The 25,942-nt window shown below is 43.4% G+C and overlaps 1 protein-coding gene across 2 annotated transcripts; it reads left to right on the top strand.

The window, feature by feature from the left end:
• Window positions 1-204: 204 nt before the first annotated feature.
• LOC142575980 (evasin P1126-like) lies at window positions 205-8,647 on the top strand. 2 transcript variants are annotated; one of them, XM_075685848.1, is made up of 3 exons: window positions 205-362; window positions 2,928-3,003; window positions 8,413-8,647. In XM_075685848.1, exons 1-3 carry the CDS (start codon window positions 304-306, stop codon window positions 8,515-8,517), a joined length of 240 nt encoding a protein of 79 aa, XP_075541963.1. In that variant the 5' UTR covers window positions 205-303; the 3' UTR covers window positions 8,518-8,647. The 2 variants fall into 2 exon arrangements, with proteins under 2 accessions (XP_075541963.1, XP_075541964.1); XM_075685849.1 differs by lacking the exon at window positions 205-362 and adding an exon at window positions 804-970.
• The last annotated feature ends 17,295 nt before the right edge of the window (window positions 8,648-25,942 follow it).

Raw genomic sequence — 25,942 nt, 5'->3', positions numbered from 1 at the left:
AGCTGAAGGGACAAAAATAAATTAAAAAGCGGACCTCTCAGGTGGCCGGTAGAATCGTTACAGAGCTCAATTTGTTGAAATGCTACTTAGTTTGTTTGGGAATTTTGAACCCACTGCGCAAACTTCACTGACGTCAATGCAGCTGCGGATGAAGGAGTTTCAAAGCAACCGGAAGTAGGAGCAGCCGTAGGTTGTAGTGGTCAGGTGTTTGGCACCGAGTAGCCTCAAGTCACGGGCTATAAAACAGGACGGCTGCCTGGCTCCCATCACGCTTCCCAAGGAGACCGGTGGCTTCTGAGAAGAATGACTTCATACAAGACCCTGCGTTTGGCCGTCTTTGCTCTTCTTGTGCTGCATGCCATGTAAGTACCACCTTCCCAACATTCTATATGTATGGGCTCATGAATTACAATAGCGGAAAAAGAATTTTTCAAAGAAGTATTTATGCTAATGAAAGAGCGCTTCTGTTTCTAATTCCGTAGAATGAAATATCATTGAATATGTCACAAAGGAAACTGAAATCACTTATCCTAAAACAAGTGGCCCACAGTAATATCATTTCCCTAAACGAAGGAGACATCCTTGTGTTGAACAAGCGCTACGCTCACAGCAATGCATATTGCGTGCGCGTGTGCACAACTTGCATGTCGAACTTAAACTAAACATTGCTCTCGCTTTTGTTAGTGACTTCATATGTCCACACGCAGCTGGCCAAGGTGACCAATATTTAAAACGAAATATCCTTTGTGAGCAACAATACCTTCCTCTCATTATGTTATTTCTTGTTCTAGCTACGACAATGGGGCTTGAATGGAATATAAATGTAAAGTAACTGTTAGAGGAGGATATACGCCCATCCCTCAGGCGGGGCGTTTCACCACTGGTGCCGTAATTTGGGACAGACAGCTCACCTTGCACTGAAGAGAATCAGCTGAAGAAACATGACGTTTAAGTATACTGATGCTTTTCGGTGAGCCCTAAACTGGTCTCTGTGATCAATGAAGAAGATATGCATGTTTGCGGACAAACTAAGAAAAGGGTGAAATAATACTACTTTCTGCCACCCAGCATACACAATTGAGGCGATAAGCAGTAGCGCGGCAAATTTTTACTATTTGTGCCAACTAAGAATCGCATGACTTTCAAGAGACCACCATGGTCGTCGTTGACATGAGAAACAGAAAAAAGGCCTTTAGGCGAAAGCCTTAGATGGCTCAAGGGTCGAAAATTTGACTGCACAGAAAATTTATTGGTTTCAAAATTCAATGGAACAAAAATTGGGATTCTAACCCACGAGGTCTGGTGGAAATCGAATCCAAGATCTTTGGTGTTAATTACGGCAAATTAAGGCACACGAATCCACGACCTTTGGTGTTACTTAAGGTGAATTTAGGGTGCCACCATGTCATATAGTGCCACAATGTGTTGGCGCCACCAGAGTGCCACCAAGAAAGGTCATGGGTCCTAGTGCCCTAATTTACTCCACCTTAATTAAGAGAGAGTTAATAAGGGCACTCTAACTCACGAGCTTTGATGTTAAGGCGAAGTTAACTAAGGCGCAGTGAAGACAGCATTAGAGAAGGCATTCCAACTCAAAACCTTTGGTAGGAGTTGAACTTTCGACCCATGGCAAGATCGAACCTACAAAATTTGCTGTTAATTACTACAAAATAACTAACATAGAGCTAATGTCAATATTGTTATATAAAGCTCTCAAACCCATGATCTTTAGTGTTATCTAAGGTGCAGTTAATTAAGGTGCCGCCTTGCCACATGATGCCACTATGTAATGCCACTATGTGTTGGGGGCACTACAGTGTCACCAACAAAGTTCGTTGGTTTGAGTGCCCCAATAAGCTCTTCCTTAATTAGGATAGAGTTAATTAACGCACTGGGACCCACGACTATGGACATTAATTAGGGCACAGGCAACTAAGATAACGTTAACTCAGGTACTCTAACCCACGACCATTGCTGGGAGCCAAACGCTCAACCTTTCATGGTAGTCGAACACACGACCTTCGGCGTTAATTAGGGCGAAGTTAATTAATGCACACTTACTTGTATACTTGTTTAGGCACGCAAAACTAATGACCTTTGGAGGCAGAGAACAAGCAGCAGGAAGAGACAACGCGTTCGAACAAGAATGTCCAGCAATTTGATTAATCTCTCGAGAGTGCGCAGGCTTTTGCCATCATCCTCTTTTACGTATGCTAAAGTGACAGTCAATTTCTTGAAGTACGTGTGCAGCTGTTTACTATAGCGTGCGGTCTTGTATTTAGCATCTATGTTTTAAACTGATAGCGAGTTCATTATTACGCCACAGATAAACAAATGATGAAGCATGTTACACTCCTGTAACACGTGAAGGCGAAAACCTGCCGCACACGTGGTAATGCATTAGGTTACACGATTTCAGGGGTCACTCTTCTTCCAAGGCTTAACGAGCTGCAGTGTAAAGTAAACGTATAGCGCGATAGGTCCGCTGCCTCAATGCACATATGTGCACCTAATGCACTATCTAAACGTTCCTTTGTTGTTTCTTTCGTTCTATCTTTAATTCCGTCTTTCGTCCTTTATTCCGTTTTTCTCTCTGTTCGCTTTCTTGGTTCTTACGTTGGTTGTTTATTTCTTTCGTTCTTTATTCTTTCTTTTTTTCTTTCGATGCTTCATTCATATTAAGCTATTGCATCTTTGCTTGCTGACGCGGGTATGAGCCATTCCTGAAGGTGATATTTTTGCATCACTTATTTTTTGTGTCACATGGACTAAACACCACTTTTTTCAGGTCTGAGCCATTGCAACGAGCAACTTAAGGCTTTCTCGCTAATAAATATTTTTGGGCGTATATGTCACGGCATTCGTTGAGACTCAGGAGTGATCGTTATTCTTTCTCTGATGTAGGTAACCATACGACATTTTTTCAGAAACATGTGCGTCTGTAGATCGGCTGTGCAATCTAGAGAAGATGACAACCTTCAAGTGCAGGAGTGTCAAGCTACAGTAAGTATTCGCATATTCGGCATTACACCTACAGCTTTTACGCTCCTTTTATTCGCATTTACTGGCTGCAATTGCATTCTGCATATGTCATAACAAGGTCAGCCCAAGTTTTTTTCATACTGATGACCACTGGTGAACATCAACTGTTTGAAACTGTTGTTCTGCATGCGTGTTACGCGCCAAAAACAATTATTTCACTTCCTTAGTCCAGCGTTTTGATATGTCTGCTTTGCCTTGTGTTTACGTCTCAATTCTTGAGCTGGTTTGCTAAAGTTTCAATTATTTATCCTTGAGGCAGTACTTTCTCATTTTCATGGCTGCTGCGTTATTACAGGGTAAGTTGTTTTGGGCTCATTCCAAAAGCCGTTTCAGTTGGCGATTGTGCCTGCCGTTGACGGTGTCCGGTGTACATGGCATCTGTCGGCGGGAATGAGTAAAGAAATGTCCAATTCCCACCGTGATTAAATCCAAGCCCGTATTACGAGAGGCCGTTAGTCTATGACTGAGCTACACCAGTCCTTGGTAGCATGCGGCGGGAAAATGCCCTACAAACGCGTCTTTGCGTGCAAGGAGACACGCGATGTGGCATGCGCGCCGCGTAGCGTCGATACGTGTACATTTTGCATTGCAGCCGCATTATATTGTACCACGTGGAACGCCATTAGCATATGCACAGATAGAGGTACAAGGCAGTTAGAGAAGCTTTCAGGAAGAAAAAATTCAGTGCCCTTCCACTCAGTGAAGAAGGGTGAGGCCGTGTATGTGAAGAAGGTGAAGCCCTTAATAGCGAACAGCAGCACCTCCTACGCGGGTCGGCCCGGCATATCACTATCTTCGGAATCGGCCCCCATGCTTAACGCCTGCTCCACCTCGGCCGCAGGTCGGTCCGTTATTGCACTATTTTCGGGATTTTTTGCTACACGCGCACTCCATAATGGGGATGTAGCCCTTAACACCTTTTCTGTAAACGAAGTTTAAGGACGCGTATGCAGTAATGCTAGAAAAAATACATATTGTGTAGCTGAACAAATCAAGCTGGTCTCATCATCATCATTTGAATCATATCGTGGCACTTGCACTGCGATGTGAGATGGACTCCACGTGGCGTCCATACGAGCGCCGTTTGCCTTGTGGTTGCACATTATTAAACCTAGTGCCACGCCCCGCAGCAGTGGTATAGGTAGTGGTACAAGGTATATAGACAAGACATGAGGAAAAGGAGGTTAGAGAGATGTGTAAATATTGCTGTGATGTAAAACATGTATGGAACACTTGATTAGTTCAACCAGAATAGGTGACTCTTGTCGCCGTCTCGTTTCAAAAAGAATGCGATTAATTAGCCTCGTATGGTGTCACGTGATATGTGATGTGACATCCGCGCAGCGTAGCCTCGACACGTACAAATTTTGCATTGCAGTTCCGTTACATTTCGCCAGGTGTTCCTGCATTTAGCAGCCGCATGGAGCATTAACATGGCACACGTAATTAACTAAAGCAGGTCACGTGAGTGCTTGTCACCATCCCATTCCGAATGGGATAATCATGCCCATCGTTATGATCATCATTATCAACAACAGCAACTTGCCGTACCACGGGTCGAGGGATGTGACATGTGCGCCACGTAGTCTGGATACCTCTGTTTATTCTTCAGTATACGTTATGGTGCCTCCTCGCGAGGCAGGAATCACTTTTAACAGAACTTGTTGCCATAGCTAGTTAGTTCATGACTTAAAATCAGAAGTTATGGCGCTAATCAGACGAGGACAAAGGGAGACACAAACGACATGTACGGGCGCCGGTATTTGTCATTTTTTTCTCACTTAATGGTCGTATGCTTAGTGCAGTAACTGTTTATAAGTTATCAACCGCTGCTAAAAAAGCGAATCGTAGAGCTAGGCGCGCGGCTGCAACCAGGCAACATCGGGCAGAGCAGGCCGCTGTGCAGAGAGCAGGACAAGCTGCACCATAATCTGCAGCTCGCGGTTGACGCCAAGTGGGCAGTTCAGAACTTCAGATCGTTCTCGTGAAAACGGCGGGACGAGATTTCACCGTGAAGACCCTGTAGTGCGTGGTGCCGAAAACAGAGCTCCTATGGAGCCGCGCCTTCAGCTTACGCTGGGACTGTGCTGCGTGTGCCGCACAGGCTTGGACCTTTTTCTTTTATGTCGTATTTTTACTGTTCAAATGGCCTAAAGCAGTAGCGGATACTGTGTTTTTTCATGTGCTACAGTATACGTTTGGTTTTACGGGCTACTTGCGCAAACTGCTCGGAAATTGTATGTTTCTGAGACCGCGTGGTCCCTAATCTTTAGAGGTTGACTGTACATACGCTTCGGTGAAAATTGACAATGTCCAGTTCGTCGGAGGGTCATCACTGTAATACCCTGCTCTTAATTCATCCTGTTCACATTTTATTAAAGATATATTGTGCTCGAACCAGTTTGAATGTACCAATTTGTTGTCCGTTCAGTGTCCATAGTGTCTGTATATAGAGTGGCTGTTGTATGGATTCTTCTTTATTAAGATGCAGTTGTACTTTATGCATCGTGAAATGAGTCATAGTAACACTCACTCCAGAATTCATGAACGACGGTAGAGTGTTAATGGTAGTAAGGTGCTACAACGAAGTCAACATTGTTGTCTATTCAACATCTTCTCATGGTGGCTGCATATTGAATCAAGCATAATGCAAATGGTGAATACAACTAGTACCTCAGTAAATATTCAATAAACGTAATTTTTTATAAGCTCTTCATTAGAGTGTGCTTTCTAAAGATCGGCTGTTTTGATATCACAAAATATTATGTACTGCTGCTTGCCTTTTTTTAGGTATTTTAGACGGGTGGCATTGCTAGAGAGGGGACCACAAGGAGTGTCAATAACATCAAACAGATCGAATGACCAGCTGCTTGATGCTTCAGTGAGATTTTCAGCTTAACCATTTCGCATGTACTGACTGGTCGTCGGTGGAATGTTCGTAGGCGTGAACAAGAAAAGTGGAAGTTGTACAGGTTCTTTTTAGTAAACTGAAGTAGCACTTCCATGGAACGTCCAGAAATGAATCTTAAATTGAATTTCCTTAAAACAGAAGAGTAACGTTTATCATGTGCTCTATTTCCGTAGAAATTAAGCTCAAGGGTACAAAATATGCTCTTTTCAGAACTCCGATGCTTTATTATCAACAGCAGACAATTGGTTAACATATTTGGTTAAATATGTTTCTCTTACAAAGTTTATATTTGCTCGCCGCCTCTGACTAGAGCTAGCAGCACAGGACATAATTTAAAAACAAAGGAAATTTATGTTGTTTTAAAAGATACCGTGCTGACACCATCCACGATTATTCTCAAAGCAGTCGAATTATCGAATGCTCCAAGGCACTTCTATCGGTTAAGAAAGGAATGGTGCGCTTGTCGTCAAGGTATATTTGTTGCGGTAAGTTTAATTAAAATTGTGAGGTTTTACGTCTTAAAACCAAAATCTGATTTTGAGGCACGCCTTAATGCTGGACTATGGAATAATTTTGACTACCCGGGGTTCTTTAATGTGTACCTAAATCTAAGTACACGGCCTTTTTTTGCATTTCAAACCCATCAAAATGCGGCCGCCGTGGCCGGGATTTGTACCCGCCATCACGTCCTTAGCAGCCCAACACCATAGCCACTAATCAACCACGGTGGGTAGTAACTTTAGTTAGATAGAGCTTCTTTTCTGTTCTATTCATGTACCCTAAAGGCCCTTTTGCAGGCAGAGGGCAGGATGCCGTAGAGAACCAATCTCTTAACGAGCACGTCTCTTGCGGTACTTATTTGAAAAGTCGTGGGTCTCAAAGGGCTCTCAAAATTGGCGCTTGCCAAAACATGCCCCCTAACGCAAATGCACATGCCCTTTGCATTGGCGCCTTTCACTACCTTTAACCAACGAGTGCGAGAACGGGCGAAGGAAACAAATAAAGTACAGGTGGGCGCGTATCAAGTCTATTGAATGTGAATCGAATACGAAAAGTACGTAACGAGTGCCGAACGGTCAAATGCAGAAGCGCAAACGTACTTTAACCGAAATATTCATTTCTTTATACTTAGGTACCAAGCGCATACTGAATAGTGCAAAAATGCAGCTATCATACCCGATTACTCCTATTTGAATGTAAACTGCCCAAATAACCTCTCAATTTCTTTAGAAGCTGGTTGCAAACAAAGTTTCCAATAAATAATAGGTGCTGTATGGAATGGAGCCCCACAAAAAATACTTCATAAATACTTTCAGAAAAACACTCAGAAGTTTTATAATAAAATCTAAAGGACTTGTCTGTCGTAAACTCAGGTAAAAGGCAAGTTGCTAAGAAAACATCGCCGGTCGTAGTACCGGTAAAATGGCGAAGACACTATCTTACAGGCTACAAGTAAAGTTCCCAGGTTGTCATGTATACAACCGCTGCGAAAGAGAACAGAAAATTTGCAATATACATATTTTTCTGCATACCTACGAAAATTTTGGCCGTTGTCTCACTTCTCGTAATTTGCAATAGCTTGTTTAGCAAACGAAGAACAGTAATGATGACAAAATACCGAATAGTTATTTCTCAAATGGCAGTACGAATAGTCAACAACTGGCATTTCAAACTTCGATCATTCACCCACCCGTGAAATAAACGTATCCACTAAAAGATATTGCCGCTTTAGGAAAGTAACAACTCTGTAATATATTGATAACTTTCATATTTGTCTCGAGCATGAGCGCATTGTGCAGATATTTCTGTGCTGCCAAAGAAACAGTAAGCAAAGTCACAGCTCACCAATGCTGTCAACACAAAAAAAAAACAAAGAGCAGCCATAACTAGGGTAGACAAATGCTAGCCGCTGCTACTAAGGCAGCAACAAAGCCCGCTTTTTAGAGAACGTGCAGAACCGGCGAAAGAACCCAACAAGAGAGGAGAGGCGCCGGCAGTGATGCGTATCTTGATGTCACTAAGGCTGGCTTGTCAGTTATCCTTGTGGTAGTTTTATCAGTTCCCTTTAACTAGAATTAGAAAAACAAAACATAGTGGCCAACTTCAGCAGCGATTTTTTTTGCATTCTCTTTATACTAAAACAATCAATCATTAAGCTGTTGTCCATTTTGAGCGACAATTATGCGCGAACAATTGCTGTTTACCGAAGTTCTAAATTATTTGGACTTATTGCAAATTCCATTATTCCGCCAAAATGAACATTGCAATGGCATTGCAAAACATAACCAAAGAATGGTTCTTCTTGTGTTATTTAGGATATGGTTGTATTGTCTCAGGCACAGTTCATTTATTGTCACTGACAAAACTTCGACGATAATGACGTGACCTAGTTCAGACCGTTACGAATTACGTGTTTACCACAGTGGTCACAAATTTAACGAAATGGTTTACGTTTTCAGTGTGAAGCGTCAGAGAACGGCACATGTGCAGGCGGCTGCATCTGCGTATGGGTGAAGGATGCTGAAAGAGGTACCTGCTTGGATTTCGGTGACAGTGTAATATAGAGTCCCAGTTTTCCCCACTACGGAGCCAAAGAAGAGAAATGCCTTCGCACTTCGTGATAAAAGAATGTTATAATTGAATTTTCCAGCAGCAGAATGATTTCACAAATAAACATTTTACTGTATAAAAGAACCAACTTAGCACTGTGCGAGTCTTCTCACTTTATTACAGGACGGACTCAAATTACGCACCACGGAACCTTGCCGCCGCAAACTTTTCATTTCGTGGACAAGCATTCCGGAGACATACAAAGGCGTAAATAAGCGCTGCCTTTTCTCTGCCTAATATGTCCGAGTTCCTTACGTTTACACTAATATTCACACTTGAGGCCACATTTCGCAATCGGTGCCATTTACCTCACGGGTTACGCCTGCAGTGCCGTATAACTGCTGAATTGGAGATATAATTGAACAGTTCACACGCTTGTGCCATAGCTGAATTCAGCAATGATTTCAGACGGCAGACGCGCATTAAGGTGTCTGCCATCTATTGTTCATAAGAAGAGCCGCAAGGTTACTTAATGAGAGCATGCGTGAGCACGCCAATAATATTCGCTATAGAAATAAAGGTTTCGATCCCGCTCCTCATTTCAGCACATGTGGCTGTACTGGCTTTTCGAGTGGAGCGAAGTGGTTTGCAAGCTCAGCGAAGAGCCAACACGCGTGAGTACACAAGTAGCAGAAATGACTAGAGAGCAATGCGTGTGTATCAGCAAAGTGATGGTAGTCTTCACTGATAAAGGACCGTGATTTTTCTAAGAAGGAAGCATGCGCAGCACGCGACAGTGATTGATAAGGTGTTTTCAAGCTGCGGTTGATTGTTTTTTATTTATGTAAATCATTTCGTTTGATCTGTTCCACACGTGAATAAATACTGGTTGCCTACCAATCAGTTGTCATTTAGAAGTCTAAGCTTGCGTCGTCTCGTTTGCGTCACCGTGTTGCCGGTCACACTGTACGGGCTCATTACGGAACACCAGCTAGCTCAGTCAGCCAGCTTGTGATGTTTACTGCCCTAACGACTCAGACCAGCCCATACCCAAAGCAGCGGAGCAAGAAAGCTTTAGGGTTCTTACAGAGCATGCCCTCACAACGCTCGGGTCAGCAGCGACAGGCAGATCGCAGTATCGGCTCCGCCTACGAGTTGATTGAGCGAAGGGTGGACGATGCGCGTAATTCGTTTCGTCGTTTTCGCACTCGGATGCACTGCGTATCTCTGGATACCTTCTAAATATAAGCGCCCGTGAGCGGCACATGTGTACCGTCGATACTAGGCCAATACGATGGCGTCAAGCGTGGGATTGGGCATTGAGCGCCCGTATTATCGATATTGCAGTAATTGTAACTAAGGTCGACGTCACGTAAGGAGACACAATTTCTCGTTTGCTATTGGCTGCAATTTTAGGAGTATTAGGCGTGTTTTTTTTTTAGGCCAAGCAGTCACAAGACACCGGTACTGCTTTAACAGGATGTGTCGGCATCTACGATGTATGCTGCAAATCGTTGGCCGAGCTCCAGCAAACCGGTTTATACCAGTTGTTCCTTTATCATGATAAATATTTTTGCAACTTGCCTGGTGGCAGGCAGCTTCATTCTAGTCCTCGAGCTGGTTTACCGGAATAGGCGGACATTCATTTCATCAGCAACCCAAACGAATTGCCAACAAATAAATACAATTGAATTATTACGCTATAGCATTAATATTTTCTGCTCTATTTACAACTTCGGAATTGTAGCCGGTGAGTTCGCAAAATCTATCCATATCAAACACATATTGAGAATGACGCCAGATTTGAGATATTCACTCTGAGACAACAGCACAAATAGAGCAAGGGGCTCAGTTTTATTAATCACAATTATATAAAGCCAACAGTCATTGTATATGATATGGAGTGCTGTGCTAACACGTGCCAAACATGATTCATTCTTTTGTGTTACGTCATAAGCAAGCAGCCTATATGTGTATATTTCGTTGTCTCTGAAATAAAGGTTGTGCGTTTGCTCTTCGGCCGTCTCCGTCACTCTGTCAGCCGCTACAACAGTATCAAGCAAAGCATTGGTGAAATATTGGAACTATGGGTTATCCCCTAAAGCCCTATTTCCCCTGTGCTTTTATGGGCTTCAATGACTTTCAGCTCTACATGAACGTGAATAACAAAATCGAGCCCCTCGGTTCACTTTCTTCTTTCGCTCATTCATAACGGGGGCCTCGAATCTGGCAGTCTAGATGTCATTACGTAGCATACCAGGGTTTATTATCCACGTATCTGCTCTCCAAAGTTCAGGTGTTACATGGCGTGTTACATGGCAAAAAAATCATGTTCCACATCCAGCCATCTTGGCTCTGAGTGGCGCTGACTAATACTGCTAGGGCTAGCTCTAGTAAACATAAATCCTTAAGTTAAGTGGACGGTTTGACAGCCGTCACCATAGCATAATTAGTAGTGCAACGCACCCCTGATGCGAAGGTTGTGAATTTGGTCTGCACCGGCAACAAGTTATCTTTCGTCGATTTTCATTCCCATTTTCTTTATTATTTTTTTACAGTTCACTTTCAATCGCGGCTAACTACTCCTATGCTTTAGTTGGATTCAATGACTGTTCCCTTTATATGATCACTCTCCAACAGTACGACGAAAGATATTAGCGTTCCATTTACTTTTGTGCTTGGATGCATAAAACGGCGTAAGTTTGATCGAAAAACTGACGCCGCATAGCTCGAAACTGGTGTCACGACCAGTATGATTCGTTCAAACAGGATATCATCTGCACTCTGTATATATTTAAGTGTCGTGTTTGTTGACCGCCCGCAAGAATTTATCTGTGTGTGAGTGGCCATGAAAAGCCTGCTTTGCAATTTCTACCTATCACCCCAGGCTAGTAGCACCGGCTTGGCTGATCTAACTTTCACTCTCGACAAATTAGTTGTGCGCTTATATCCCTTTCTTCTATTCGGTTATCTTGTTAACTTATATACTGACTGGTAATTCAACCACCCAGTAAAAACTCAACTGAGGGTTCTAGTATCCTCAACGTCTATCTCGACTTCAAATATTTGGGGCTCGTCGAACTGCTGACTCGTTCCTCATCCCATGTATCGACATTTTAGAATTCATTTTGACCCTTTCTCCTGATCTCCTTTGTATCAGCCTTGCCAAAATGAGCACTGTCCTATTTGGAGCATAGATCCCACTACGATTGAAAAAGATTCTTCAATTTGTTAGAACTAGCGTGAGAACTTCTTTGGTATCATTTAATAATGAATGGGGAAGCTTTCCGTTTGGCCACATAGCAAGCTTCTTTCGCCTATCTTCATGAAAAGTCGTCGTCTACAAAGTCACTTAACGGATAAATAAAGGGTGTTTTCTATAATTCTATCTCCCGTGGTTCATTTACCGCCTCAGCCACCTTCACAGCAAAAATAAACGATTTATTTTCTCTGTGAAAGCAGTCTTGTCGGGTGAGAACTGGTCTACTTATCTTCTTTATGCTGACTGTGAGTTCATCAGCGCTATTGTGCACGCTAACGACAAGTTTTTCCGCAACATTTTGCCTCTCTGTAAAAGAGAACTGGCCCTAATTCGGCAAAATATTGGTGGCAGAAGGTGATCCAATATTAGTTGCGTGATGAGAATAGTATGTTCCTTTCCCAGCGAGAAATACTGCAACAACCTAAACAGTCTTGCTTTGTAGTTCTCAGTTACCACTTCTACTCAATGCCCTGGTATAGCAAACTGCAATTTCCCTGTATGGGAAGGATATTTGTTAATCGTACGGGGGTCACTCGGCTGACAGACAATCTGTAAGCTTCTTTTTCTACTTATGTGGGTTAAATCAACGCAAAATCTTGGTAAAATAACATGGCCTCTCCTTCTGGAGCAGATTGGGTCAACAATACTTCAATCCCTCACTCACTCTATCTATTTACTGCTGAAATCGCTTTGCAATGATTCTAGAGATATGTTCTGATATTCGAATGGAAACTACACAAGGTATTACCTTTTCACAAGGCAGGACAAGCCAGGTAACCTTCATAGCTATCTTAAGACCAGTTTTGCCTATATGTGTATTGTGTAATGCGGTTGAACGAGTCGTACAATATTATTTAGTAACCTTCATGAGTCAAATGAGCAGTCTCACTCAAAATATGCTGCAATAACAGTATACGTACGCTTGCTAATTTTTCTTTTTACACAAACATACTCATTTCTTCGTATGGCGAGATACAAACTTCAATTACCAGAATGTATTAGCGAAATGACATTAGAAGGTGACTGATTGTATTTGTAATCTCAATACGATGAAAACTATCACAACTGGAAATGGTACAAAAGCTCTTTTCCTCACTAGAACTAGAAATAACAAGGCAAGGTATCGGTATATAAAGATAAGAAACCGACATATACTTTCTTTTTATTTCTTAATATACAACAGGCTGATTTAGACGCACGAAACCTCAACGCGATAAATATAACGCCGATTTAACCACCGTTTAACTTGTGGTTCCAATTTCTATTCCTTTGGAAACAAGCATGTAACTGAAACCAACGCGCGTGTCTGCCTCTTCATCTAACATAATAGACCTGATTCTCACTACGAACTCTGGCGCAGTTTCCCCAATTCTTTACTTAAAAGGATTAAGCGGTCACCTTGCATTCACTTTTCATATCAACACACGGGCTCCTGTTAAGGAAACTACGAAGGTCATCCGTGATTACAGCAAAGCCGACTTGCCTTCTATTACCGCTGAAATGGAAAATTTCCCAGTTTGTTACATCGCTAATTGCTATCAGTGCCGTATTGAAGAAAACTGGTGCATTTTCAAAAATAAATTGTTATAACTCATCGAATGTTTTGTACCGCAAAGAACAGTCGCTTGCAAGCCACAGCCCCTCGGTTCAACCCCTTTTTGAAGCGACTTCGTACCAAAAAAAAAAGCGATTGTCTCGTCGAGCAAATGCTTCACGCAGTGACATTACTTGGTAAGCTTACTACCGCACTGAAAGCGCCTATACAACGCAGCAGCCGCTAGTACGAAACAGCATTTTTATTCTGTTACACTTCCGCCTATCTTGCAAATTAATCCTCGTAAATTCTGGGCTATAGTTAACGGTACTCCAAGCAAAATAATCTAATTAACACACCCGAGCGATGAACATGTTGCTCCTGAAGAATGCTGTAATGTGTTTAATAATGTGTTTTCTTGCCAAGTTACCGCGATGCCACATAGATTACCGCTTGTATCCAGTTCTGATTTTTCGCCCATGGATTTCAGTCTCTATTGACTGGGTTGGTGTTAGCTGCCTAATTAACAATCAAAAAACGTCCTCCTCTGCCGGCCCAGACTGCCTGAATTCAAAAATGTTGAAGCGTACTAATGTATTTTCTTCCGCTATTTCGTCGCACATTTTCACTCAGTCATTACAGCAGTCAGTTCTTCCACAGGACTGGTGCGTGGGAAAGGCAGTTCCAGTTCACAGATCAGGTAACGCACAGTTACCCAACAACTACAGGCCTATCTCAATAACAAGCGTTTCATGTAAAATTCTCGATCATATATTATATTCACGTTTGGCTGAGTTTTTAGAATCAAACGCCTTTTTCAACCCCTGTCAACACGGTTTCCGTAAGTTCTTTTGCTGTGAAACACAGCTCTTATCATTTACTAACAATCTCCTTACAATTTATTATCTAGGTACCGACATTGACTGCGTATTTCTTGATTTTGCCAAAGCCTTTGACTCTGTGACCCATGATTTACTTATGCTTCAGCTGACTGAACTTAACTTTAAACATAAATGTACTCGAGTGGATTAATAAGTTTTTCGTAGGACGCAGTTTGTAACTGCAATTCTGTAACTGTAATTCTGTAACTGTAATAACTGTAATTCTTGGTTTTCTAATGTACCAGCCGGTGTCCCCCGAGGCTCAGTCCTGGGTCCACTTCTCTTTCTAATCTATAGTAACAATCTTCCGAACGGCGTTCTTTCTTCTTCCATAATGCTTTTCGCGGATGACTGTGTTCTTTACCGTAAAATTACTAATCCTTCCGATTCCAAAGAGCTACCGTAACCGCGTAACTGAGTGGTGTTCTAATTGGTGCGTGCGACTAAATTCAAATAAATGCAAGGCCATGTTAATATCTCGTAACACTGCTACGCACACGTACTTTAATAATGGTGCATCTGTGACGTCAGTTACCTCATACAAGTATCTCGGCCGTCACATATCAAATAACCTTTCTTGGTACTCGCATATTGACTCTGTTACAAATAACGCTAACCGCATGCTTGGTTACTTGCGCCGTAATTTTAGCTCTGCCACTTCTTCCCTGAAGCTAACTCTTTACAAAACTTTAGTCCGTTCCAAATTGCAGTATTATTTAAAAATTAAGTTATGGGGTTTTACGTGCCAAAACCACTTTCTGGTTATGAAGCACGCCGTAGTGTAGGACTCCGGAAATTTCGACCACCTGGGGTTCTTTAACGTGCACCTAAATCTAAGTACACGGATCTTTTCGCATTTCGTCCCCATCCAAAATGGAGTATGCTTCAGCCATTTAGGATCCGACTCAGTCGTCATTAGTTTCTACTCTAGAAAGTATTCAAAACCACGGTGCACGCTTTGTCTTATCTAATTATGCTCGCTATGCAAGTATCTTTTCAATAAACGAACTCTTAACTTACCTGATCTTTCGTCACGCCGCAAATGTACCCGTGTCTTCCTTTTTCACATAGTTTTTATTTGAACCCCTTTTAAAGGAAACCCTTCTTGCCCCTCCGTCTTATATTTCGGTCCACACTAACCACAGCCTCGAATTCGGGGTGCCATTGTGCCGTACAAACCGGTACAGGGACTCATTCATTCCTAGGACAAGCACACACTGGAATTGCGTTCCCGCATCAATCCCACTCATCACCGATTCTACCAACTTGAAGACCGCTGTTCAGAATGCCTTTTATTAGTAATTTTTGTTAATACTTTTTTTGTATTTTTACTCCATTACTTTTGTTTTCGACTCCACTCCTTTCTGTAATGCCTTTGGACGCTGAAAGTACCTGAAATAAATAAATAATAAGCAACTGTATCACGTGATGAATGTTTAAAAACTTATCTGGCTTTATGTAGCCACAGATTTGGTTGCATCATACAGCATAAACGAATGCATAAATGAATGTCAATAGGGCAACAAAGCGGTATAAAAAATTGAATGAAGTTCACACCAGCCAAGACAGATTCCCTATCCAATGTTAAGGCAACTGCTTGAGGATAAAAACCCTTTTCCTATGAAAATACCTAAATTCTGCATTTGGTGTCTTCGTAACATAACCAACCCGAAGCGTAACAGAAGACCATCACAACGAAGCGTACGATAAATTTCTCAAAAAAAGGCGGACATGTGTGACCTTGCAGACACATAGCACAATGTCTGGGGTAGTTGTTCCGTTTGAGCGTTTGTATTAAGAATAACAGTTGCACTAATTATACCGCAAATTTCCAAACGTTATCCGCCTATGGTTAGCCCTTCTTAGGTGTCTCCCGAATATTACGTTTTGGAACACATGCAGAAGAGATTAACTGCACAAGGAGTGCAGTTCTTCCGGAAAGATACAGGTGCCCACAATATCCATAGGCCATAGCGCCCTCCTCCCCTCCCCCCTTTGTTGGTCGAATCTGATACTGGTGGTCGTTAGCCTGTTCACAGGGCACAATTATAAATTTTGTGTCATTAGTAAAACGCATTTAGAGTGCTCCGGAGCGTTTGCATAAGTAACATGCAGAAAAGTCATAACTGACCCGCACACTTTGTATTTTGGCTACACATCAGCGGTAATGTGCTCGCAAGTATCACCAAATGTAAACCAGGTGCCGTTATAGTTTATTGAGTACATGGAGAAAATCAGTTGCGAACGCCGTATAATGCTTAAAAACAAGGGGGGAAAGCGGTTCAGTAGTTATTCACAAAGCTCCTAGTTAGGTTAGAAGCGTTGTATTTTTCCACACGTTACACTTAACAACCGCCATCCCCCCTCCTCTTTGTGCCATTAAGGTCATGGCCACATACCACGGCTGGTCGCAACGTATTTAGATTGCTTACGGTTGATTTGTTCTCGTTTTATTGTGCTAACTTCCTATTTCGGTTTGCAAAAAAAAACACACATTAAATGTTTATTTCTTTTTATCGTGAAGTCACCTATTTGCCAGTATAGAAAGCCGACCTCTACCGCATAACGTCAACGATCATGCCTATAAATTCCCAGCGGGATCCTTCCTTCTTCAGTGGGCAAGGTGGCAGCAGTACGAGCATCATGCTTACCCGCTGCCTATTTCTTACGCAGGAATGTTACTTTCAGAATGCCCGCTGCATTCGCTCTGATGACCGATTCTTACTGCTGCTCCCTTGCCCACACCATTCTCGCAGATGCTTTGCTTATATTTCTTTGTACTCGCAGCTCACTGTTTGTATTAGTAGATTGTTACAGAGTGGTGACGTTGAATGCAATCCTGGTCCTGGCTCCCAAAAAAATCCGAGCCTTTCGCAAGGTTTTGACGATCAACCATCGGTGTCTGAAATGCTCGCTGAGCTTTTGAACGGACAGAAAAGATTAGCTGAGGATATCGCCGAAATTAAAAACTTTCAAGAATCTGTTAATACACGTTTTGAGACTATCGAATCGCGTCTGGCCGCTCTGGAGTCCTCGTCACATAAGCCTGCCGTCCCAAGCGGCAGCCTTAATAGTGAACTCGCACGTCTAACAAACGAAATTCACAACCTTTCAACTAAAAATGATGAATTAGAAAACCGTGCTCGAAGTAACAATTTAATCTTACATGGTCTGCCAGAATCCTCCGATGAAGATAATGAACGCCTGTCCTCAGACATTGCGAAATGGTTTGAGGATAAACTTAAAATGAGCTGTCCTCAAATAGAAAGATGCCATCGTCTTGGAAAGCCTTCACGTGACCGTCCGCGACCCGTGATTATGAAACTTCTGGACTATCGGGAGAAAGTTTCGGTATTAAGAAGTGGTCACAAGCTAAAGGAAACCGATTACCGTATTTCGGAAGATTTTTCACTACGCGTCCGGAATATCCGCAAGAAACTTTGGCAAACGTCTGAGAGTTTTAGGAACAATGGGTGCACGGTCCGCATACGGTTTGACCATATATTTATTGATAAAGTTCACTATAACTGGAACAGCGCTTCTAATACATTACAGAAATTACATCGTAATACAGCACTAAATAGCGTCGCACCTGCCTCTCCGCCTTGACTCCTTCGTCGCAAAACCAATAACATCCGTGTATTAAATATTAACGCAAGAAGCCTTCTCAATAAATTTTCCGACTTCATCTCTCTAGAAACTGCTCATTCCCCCAATATTATAGGCATTACTGAAACATGGCTACATGACGGCATATTCGACTCCGAAGTTGCGTTAAGTGGATACACGTTGGTAAGAGTTGACAGACCAAATGGTAGAGGCGACGGTGTCGCCCTCTATATACAGTCCCACCTGAAGTTTTCAGTCCTTGAAACCCCATGTGAAATTGAATTGCTTTTGTGCAAGATTCATTTGGAAAGGTCATCCGCGCTAATTGGAGTGTTTTACCGGCCTCCTGGCTCTTGTGGTGATCAGTTCGCTTTCCTTAGCAACATTCTGCATGATTTGAAATCATCAAATATAATGCTTATGGGAGATTTTAATGCACCAGGCATTCACTGGCCCTCTCTCACCATTACCGGCTGCGACGTGTCACTCTCAAGAAAATTATTGCGCCTTTCCCTATCACTCGGTCTTAAACATATTGTCCACGAGGACACCGGGGAAACGGCTGTCCTAGATTTAGTTTTTCTTGGCTCAAATCTTTTCGAGGGTGGCTTCCAGTGCTGCGTTACTGACGGGATTTCTGACCACAAAGCCGTACTGTTCTCGGTTTGCTGTATTATTCCCAAACCGCGGATTGAGTACTGCACTTTTCGTGATTTTAGCCGCGCCGATGATGCTGCAATTACCGACACACTTAGCGAATCGTTTGAGAACTTTCATGAATTATCTTTGAACAATGATGTCAATGTTGCCATAGGGTATTTTGAGAATATTGTTGAAACATGTATTAACCAATTTGTTCCCCTGAAAACAAAAAAGAAAAATATTAATTCACCGTGGATGACAAGAGGACTGCTGCATTTATCGCGTCGTGTTTCGTGATTGCGCAAATCTAAAAGAAATGGTAATCCTGACGAAATTGCAGAGTTCAATGATGCCAAGAAGGAACTGCGCCAGAAACTAACATCTGCCAAGGATTTCTACTATGCTGTTACTTTGCCAAAATTAATGAAGACAAACCCTCGTATGTTCTGGAAATCGATAATGCCAAGTAACAGCACAACTAACAGTTTAGTTGTTGAGGACGTGGCAGTTTCAGATTCACTCACGATTGCTTCCGCTTTTAACACCTATTTTCATTCCGTGTTCACACAGGATAACTCTTCACTTACACCTTTTAGCTGTGACTCATACCCTCCTATTGAAGACATCGTCGTGTCTAGCTCAGGTGTTCTGAACATGATCCTCCATTTAGATACTAAAAAGAGCTGCGGCCCAGATGACATACCCAATTCTTTCCTCGTTCGCTACTCCATTTGGACTAGCAGATACATCTCCGTTATCTTCCGTAAATCATTATCCACCTCCACTGTTCCCCAATCCTGGAAGCTTGCTACGGTCATTCCGATATAGAAATCCGGTAACGCTCAACTTCTGCAGAACTACAGACCCATCTCATTGACTGCCCACTCATGCAAGTTACTCGAACATATAATTTTTAAACACATCACGGAATTTCTTGAAAGTCACAATATCCTATCCAATTACCAACATGGTTTCCGTCGCGGATATAGCACCACTACCCAACTAATCGAATTCACGCACGATATTTGTCAGTCATTACATTTAGGCGGACAGATTGACGGCATTTTCCTTGACTTATCCAAAGCTTTCGACACCGTCCCACACCCAAAACTCCTCTACAAGCTTAACTCCATTCTAAATAACCCTTCTCTGGTTGGTTGGATACATAGCTTCCTAACCCAGCGTTTTCAGTCTGTGCACTTTAACGGCTCTATTTCCTCTCCTGTCAGTGTTTCATCCGGCGTCCCACAAGATTCCGTTTTATGCCCGCTTCTTTTCCTATAATATAATGATGACTTGCCGCATTGCGTGTCCGTTAGTATTCGTCTTTACGCTGATGATTGCGTCCTCTATCATAGTATTAACACACCAATGGATCATGATTTACTTAATGACTCCTTTACAAAATTTTGTAGGTGGTGCAAGGAATGGCAAATGAACATTAATTTCTCTAAAACTGTTTCCATGTCCTTCTCCAGACGCCCATCTCCATCACTTCTCACGTACACTTTCCATGGTCAAGATTTAAAAAGAGTAACCGAATTTAAATACCTTGGTCTTCATTTCTCCCATGACATGTCATGGTCGAAGCACATTGACATCATATGTAACAAAGCTGTTAGACGTCTCGGTTACCTCCATCGTTCATTGCGTAAGGCTCCAATGAATACCAAACTGATGACGTATAAAACACTTATCCGTCCCATTCTTGATTATGGCTGCATCATATGGAATCCTCATAAGAAATCCGATATTAAAAAGTTAGAATCAGTTCAAAAGAAATCAGTGCGCTTCATTTTTTGCAACTATAGCCGAGATTTCTCCCCTTCTTCCCATTATACAGCTACAGGTCTTATAGTTCTTTCATCTCACCGCCGATTAGAATGCATGAAATTTTTACACACGCTGATTCATTCTGAGCGCCTTGACACACTACATAATTATTTGAACTTTAGTCCACCTTCTATCACTAGGAGTTCTCATAATCTCAACCTTATCCCTTTCTTGTGCCGAACGGAGATGTTCAAGCACAGCTTCTTTCCACTGGCCATTGAACTCTGGAATTCACTGCCTGGAAGCATCCGCTCTTTACCTATGCAAGAATTTTTAAAAGCAATTACATATACTTGATATTCATATTTTTTGTGCGTGTATCTCGTTTTCTTGCTTTCCTTTTTTTTCACTACCCACTCCTGCAATAGCCTCACCGAGGCTGCAGTATGTATAAATAAATAAATAAACGATCAGGGGCCACTTCTATCTTTGTCTGTTTTAGTGCATGCTTCCACGGTTCCCAGTACTGGTTGAAAATAGCCGAACGCATGGTCTTTGTGAAATCAACTTTCTCAAAAAAACAGCGTTTCTTGGTGGGAAAAGCTAAGGACGCTAGGCACGTCACGTCCACGCTTTACGATGGGCGTAAATGGAATATAAATATAATCTATTTACTTCATGCCCGGTCACGTTCACGTAATGGCCAGTCACTGCCTACTTAGATATCATGAATCTCCACCCCTTAATGTAGAACATGTAACCCTTGATTTCTACAACTACAACAAGTAGCGGGCAAACGCTGCCTCTCACAGCCGTACTTTCGCTTCTCGAACGTGCGCATATGTTCGAATTCCACTATCCAAGCGTTGTTTTGCGCCAGCTGTTCAATGTGAAGGTTGACGGCTTGCAGAACGAGCTCCGAGGCACTTGTGACACGGCATTTATTTATTTTTTGCCAATTCTTTATTTTTTTCTTTCTGACTGCCATTCATTCGGCGATGAACCCGGTAAAACAATAAAATGGCACCCTGATTGCTTCTTTTTACTAAGGACATTCTTAAAATTCCGCTATACTAGCATTGTAGCAGAGCTTTTAATTGCGACAAAGACAGTGATCCAGCTGGAACATTTATTTTGAGTTCAGTGCTTCTGCCTTATGGCTTTATTATTGGCAATTACATAATAGAAAAACTTGATGATTTTGAGGTGTCCAAGACTCGTTAAGTAGCGTCTAAGAAAAGGGCACTCAGATTTTTCTTGATTCTTGTCAAACTTGAATTATTTTTATGACGTACACTTCTCAAATATGCGTTACATATATTGAACACCTGAGCAGTCACTGAATATGTTCAGTGTGTGATACTGTGATGTTATTCTCAAAACTCCGTATCAAATGTCGCACCTCGCTAAATATTCCAACTTGTTCATCATCCAGTACAATATTTTTTGTCTAATGTTTTTCTCTGTCGCGCTAGAGCATGGTACAACTCTCAAGTCTACAGTAATGGTTATGCCATTAACAACTGCTAACATGTTATATACTTCATTGCGAAATGATTTCTCACGTGTAACACGAAGTCGCCTAAAAGCCTGCACAATAAATAGCACGAATGTCTCTTTCACAAATGCAAAAGAGAGGTGATGTGGGCACTGATGGAAGAACTGACGCAAATGCCACAAAGCATTCTACTCGCACACGTATTAAACTGTACAAATTACTGCAAAAATGAAGTAAAAACGTGACAGCAATGTAGAAGATTTTAGCAAGTGAGAAGCTATGTGAGACGTAGGTGAGCATGATATAGTTTAACTTTCACTCATAAAAGAGCTCTGTAGAGTGCTTCACATTGAACGTCAGGTATGTAATCTGCATATATCGTTAAGCGTAGGTCATATTTGTACGTGAAGGCATCGTAAATACATTTAACTCCATCTTTTTAGGTGGCGAGAAAACGCCGAGACACTGTACAATGCCACTTATTTGATATCTTTTTTAAAGTATTTGAGACTGAGTGGTTGGCAATATTTCTCCCGAAGTTCTAAGCATGTATGTATGTATGTATGTATGTATGTATGTATGTATGTATGTATGTATGTATGTATGTATGTATGTATGTATGTATGTATGTATGTATGTATGTATGTATGTATTTTCATGCCAAGCCTTGTTTTTCTAAAAGATACTCTCGTATCCACGCGTATCTAGACACGATAAGAATGACACAGCACAGGCAAGATAGTAAGACAATACTGCTGTGCTAGCTCCCAACTGAATTTTTTAGAAGCGACAAATTTATGCCCATGTTAACACTAAAGAAGCAATGAACGCAATAAACATTACAGGTTACCACACGTGTAAAAAACAAAGTATAGGTAAGCCATTTCGTTTGTACTCAGTGCTACAGCTCCCCAATGCTGATTGATAAGTGCTGACGCAGCTATCACCCGCTTTGAAGTTAAGTTCTCTTCCACGATCTCCGGCGTGTCTTTATGAGCATCTTGAGCAACACAGAGCATTCGTTAAATGAGAATCATGACATACCACTGTCAATTGACCTCCAATATCAGTTCGACTTTCAAATGTGATTAGCAGTCTTGGGTTGCACGGCGCACTTTTCGTAATCTGTCAGTCCATCCGTACATCTGTCTGTCTGTCTGTCTGTCTGTCTGTCTGTCTGTCTGTCTGTCTGTCTGTCTGTCTGTCTGTCTGTCTGTCTGTCTGTCTGTCTGTCTGTCTGTCTGTCTGTCTGTGTCTGTCTTTGTCTGTATTGTCTGTCTGTCTGTCTGTCTGTCTGTCTGTCTGTCTGTCTGTCTGTCTGTCTGTCTGTCTTGCTGTCTGTCTGTCTGTCTGTCTGTCTGTCTGTCTGTATCTGTCTGTGTCTGTCTGTGTCTGTCTTGTCCGTCAGTGTCTGTCTGTCTGTCTGTGTCTGTCTGTGCCTGTATTGTCTGTCTTGTCCGTCAGTGTCATGCCTGCCTGCCTGCCTGTCTGTCTGTCTGTCTGTCTGTCTGTCTGTCTGTCTGTCTGTCTGTCTGTCTGTCTGTCTGTCTGTCTGTCTGTCTGTCTGTCTGTCTGTCTGTCTGTCTGTCTGTCTGTCTGTCACACTGTCGTTCTAATCCTTTTTCGTGCTAACTTGGGCCACTGGGTGGTCCATGGTCTAATGGGTAGAGCAATGGTTAGAGCAGGGAACCCGGTTCGAATCCAACGGTCGGGGCAAGTTGAAGTTGGGTCATGGGTATGTGCCACTCTTCAAGTAATCCGTTTCACGCTCATTTGTGTTACTGGGTATAGGCCTGGATATGGGCCACTCTTCAATGAACCTCTTTAAAACCGGGCTCCGCACCTAGGCAGTGTTCCATGCCAATCGCCAGTCACCACCACGCCGAATCCCAACCACTGAAACAGTGAAGGTGAGCGCTTCATTTCAAGGTCAATTTCGAGACGACCGTCCACCGCAGGTAAGGCCACCCAGACTCATAACTCGACCCTGCCGAGCCGCCGCCCCTCTAAGCCTCGAACCGCCCGGTGCTAGGCCGCCCTCGGAACTCCTTCCCTGCACGAATGGCCATGACCGTGGAGGTGATGGTGGCAGGGACTGACCTGAACCCTCGCGACTCCGACTCCAGGGACTGGATTCACGTCTTTAAGACACAATATTCACGGCTGTCTGGCTCAACATCCGCAGCCAGAATGCCGCCACTTCGCACTAGAACGCCCTACACAGGCCACCGCGTCGGCAGCGAGCGCCATCGCGCCGCAAGCCGACACGTCTGCTCCTCAGCCGACAGCGGCACAGCTACGAGGACTCCGCGCGGCTGCCTACAAGATCCTACGAATGGCAACGCTGGTATAAGGGCGTTTTCCTATCCCGAGGAGCACTCTTTCTCCCGCAGACGATACCGACGCCGATCCGAACAGGCATCGTTTATGCCGCCGGCATCACTAATCCGTCCCAAAATCAGCTGCGCCTCAAAACTCACCCCAGCAATAACAGGTGCACCATCTTAACGGAAGACCAACCACTTCCACTCCAGCTAGTGAAGATCACATGCACAACGTACGAGTATAAGCGTATGATATGGTCGCCTACATCGCTCCCCCGGGCGGGTCATTTAGCGGAGTCATCTCAAAGGCATTCTGGAATGAGACGCCAGAAGACATCATTGTAGACCTTATCCGTTGGAGCCCTCACGCGAACGTTATTGACGCACGACGACTGGGCCTCTTCATGTCCATCCTTCTCGCTTTCGGCCAACCAACCGTTCCACGCCAAATTGTATACGGAGGGAAACTCCACATCGGCACCCTATATAGATCCAAACTGGAGACATGCAGTAACTGCAGGAAGGTCGGCCAGCGCACAGACTTCTGCGCTGAAGCCAGAACCCCCCAGTGCCCGAAATGTGGTACACACCACCCCAAGGACGCCTTGCAAGCTTGCATACCCTCCTGCATTATTTGCAATGGTCTTCATCCAACCGGGGACTGCAACTGCTACCACCCCATCCGTCAATCAAAGAAAATAGCGCCCCTCGAGAAGGGGCGAACGTCACGAGACTCTATCAAGGAATCATCAGACCGACAACGAGAACGCTGGCCAGACACCCAGACACGACACCAGACACCCAGACACCAGCACGCTGCAGAAAAGCCATCACCCAAGCTCCTTACATAGGCGAACCGAGTGAAGGAACCAGACCTCAGGTGCGCGAAGCTCTAGGCCCTTAGGGAGGAGGTAAGTCGGCTCACCGCCATAATAACCAACCCCAACACCCCACTATCTCCCCCATCCACACCACTTACTGCGATCCCTCACCACTTTCCACCTCCTCCGCCACCTCCTTTCGCCATCCCTTCCACAGAGAACCCTCCATCCACAAAGAAACGTCTTACGGAGTCCTCCTACAATACAACTGTTGACTTCCAAGCACTAGAGGAAGCACTTGACGCCAAATTTGAGGCTAAGGTAGAAGCCAAGCTAGTCGAATTCGAGTCACGCGTCGACGCCAAGCTCACCAATTTCGCAAAAACAATGATGACGCGCCTAGAGACGCAAATGGAGTTTATGCTTACTAGAATTATGAGCTCCGTCCGAACTAAACCCACACAGCTAGACCTTCGTCTGTAGTGAAGAGAACAGATACAGGAGGCCCTCATACTTCACCTTCATAATTATCCCTCTTTCCCCCAAACCCAAGAGCACTCCACCTCATCCTTTGCCCACCCACGCTCCATAGGGCGGGACGAGACAATAATCACACCAATTTTACTCTATTACAATCGAATTTTCGCGGCTTCAGAAGGAAAGCGAGCGCAGCTGCAGCAGTTCCTACTTACGTGAAACCACCTGCCCTCCATCATCCTCCTGCAAGATGCACCTTTCAAAGACAATTGCCGCAGCTACCATGCTCCACACTCCGACGGCACGGACACGCTACGCATCACCACACTCGTCTGCAGAACAGTCTCGGTAGAGCCCAACCCAATTACCTCCACAGTACCGTGTTTATTACCATAAAGGATTCCCCGCACACCGAAGCAGCCACCACTCGACAGTGCTAATATTTATCACACCCCATCCCAACCCATACACACACTCATGTCCCTTTTACACCACATTCACGAAGCAGCTGGCGCACATACCCTAGTTATTTGTGGCGACCTCAATTCATCGCACGTCCACTGGGGATACCGCTACACATCACCCAGGCGGAGTCACCTCTGGTAAGCAATACAGGCA

Source organism: Dermacentor variabilis, chromosome 3 (assembly GCF_050947875.1).
Source record: "Dermacentor variabilis isolate Ectoservices chromosome 3, ASM5094787v1, whole genome shotgun sequence".
Classification (NCBI taxonomy): domain Eukaryota; kingdom Metazoa; phylum Arthropoda; class Arachnida; order Ixodida; family Ixodidae; genus Dermacentor; species Dermacentor variabilis.
Note: the sequence above shows the minus strand (reverse complement) of the source record. Positions and strands in the feature narration are given on the sequence as shown.

Excerpts from the sequence above, each read along its gene's own strand:
- LOC142575980 (XM_075685848.1), top strand. The coding sequence starts at position 304 with ATGACTTCATACAAGACCCTGCGTTTGGCCGTCTTTGCTCTTCTTGTG. Across the intron at positions 363-2,927 it reads CTTCTTGTGCTGCATGCCAT|AAACATGTGCGTCTGTAGAT; the intron begins GTAAGTACCACC and ends ACATTTTTTCAG. Across the intron at positions 3,004-8,412 it reads TGCAGGAGTGTCAAGCTACA|TGTGAAGCGTCAGAGAACGG; the intron begins GTAAGTATTCGC and ends TTACGTTTTCAG.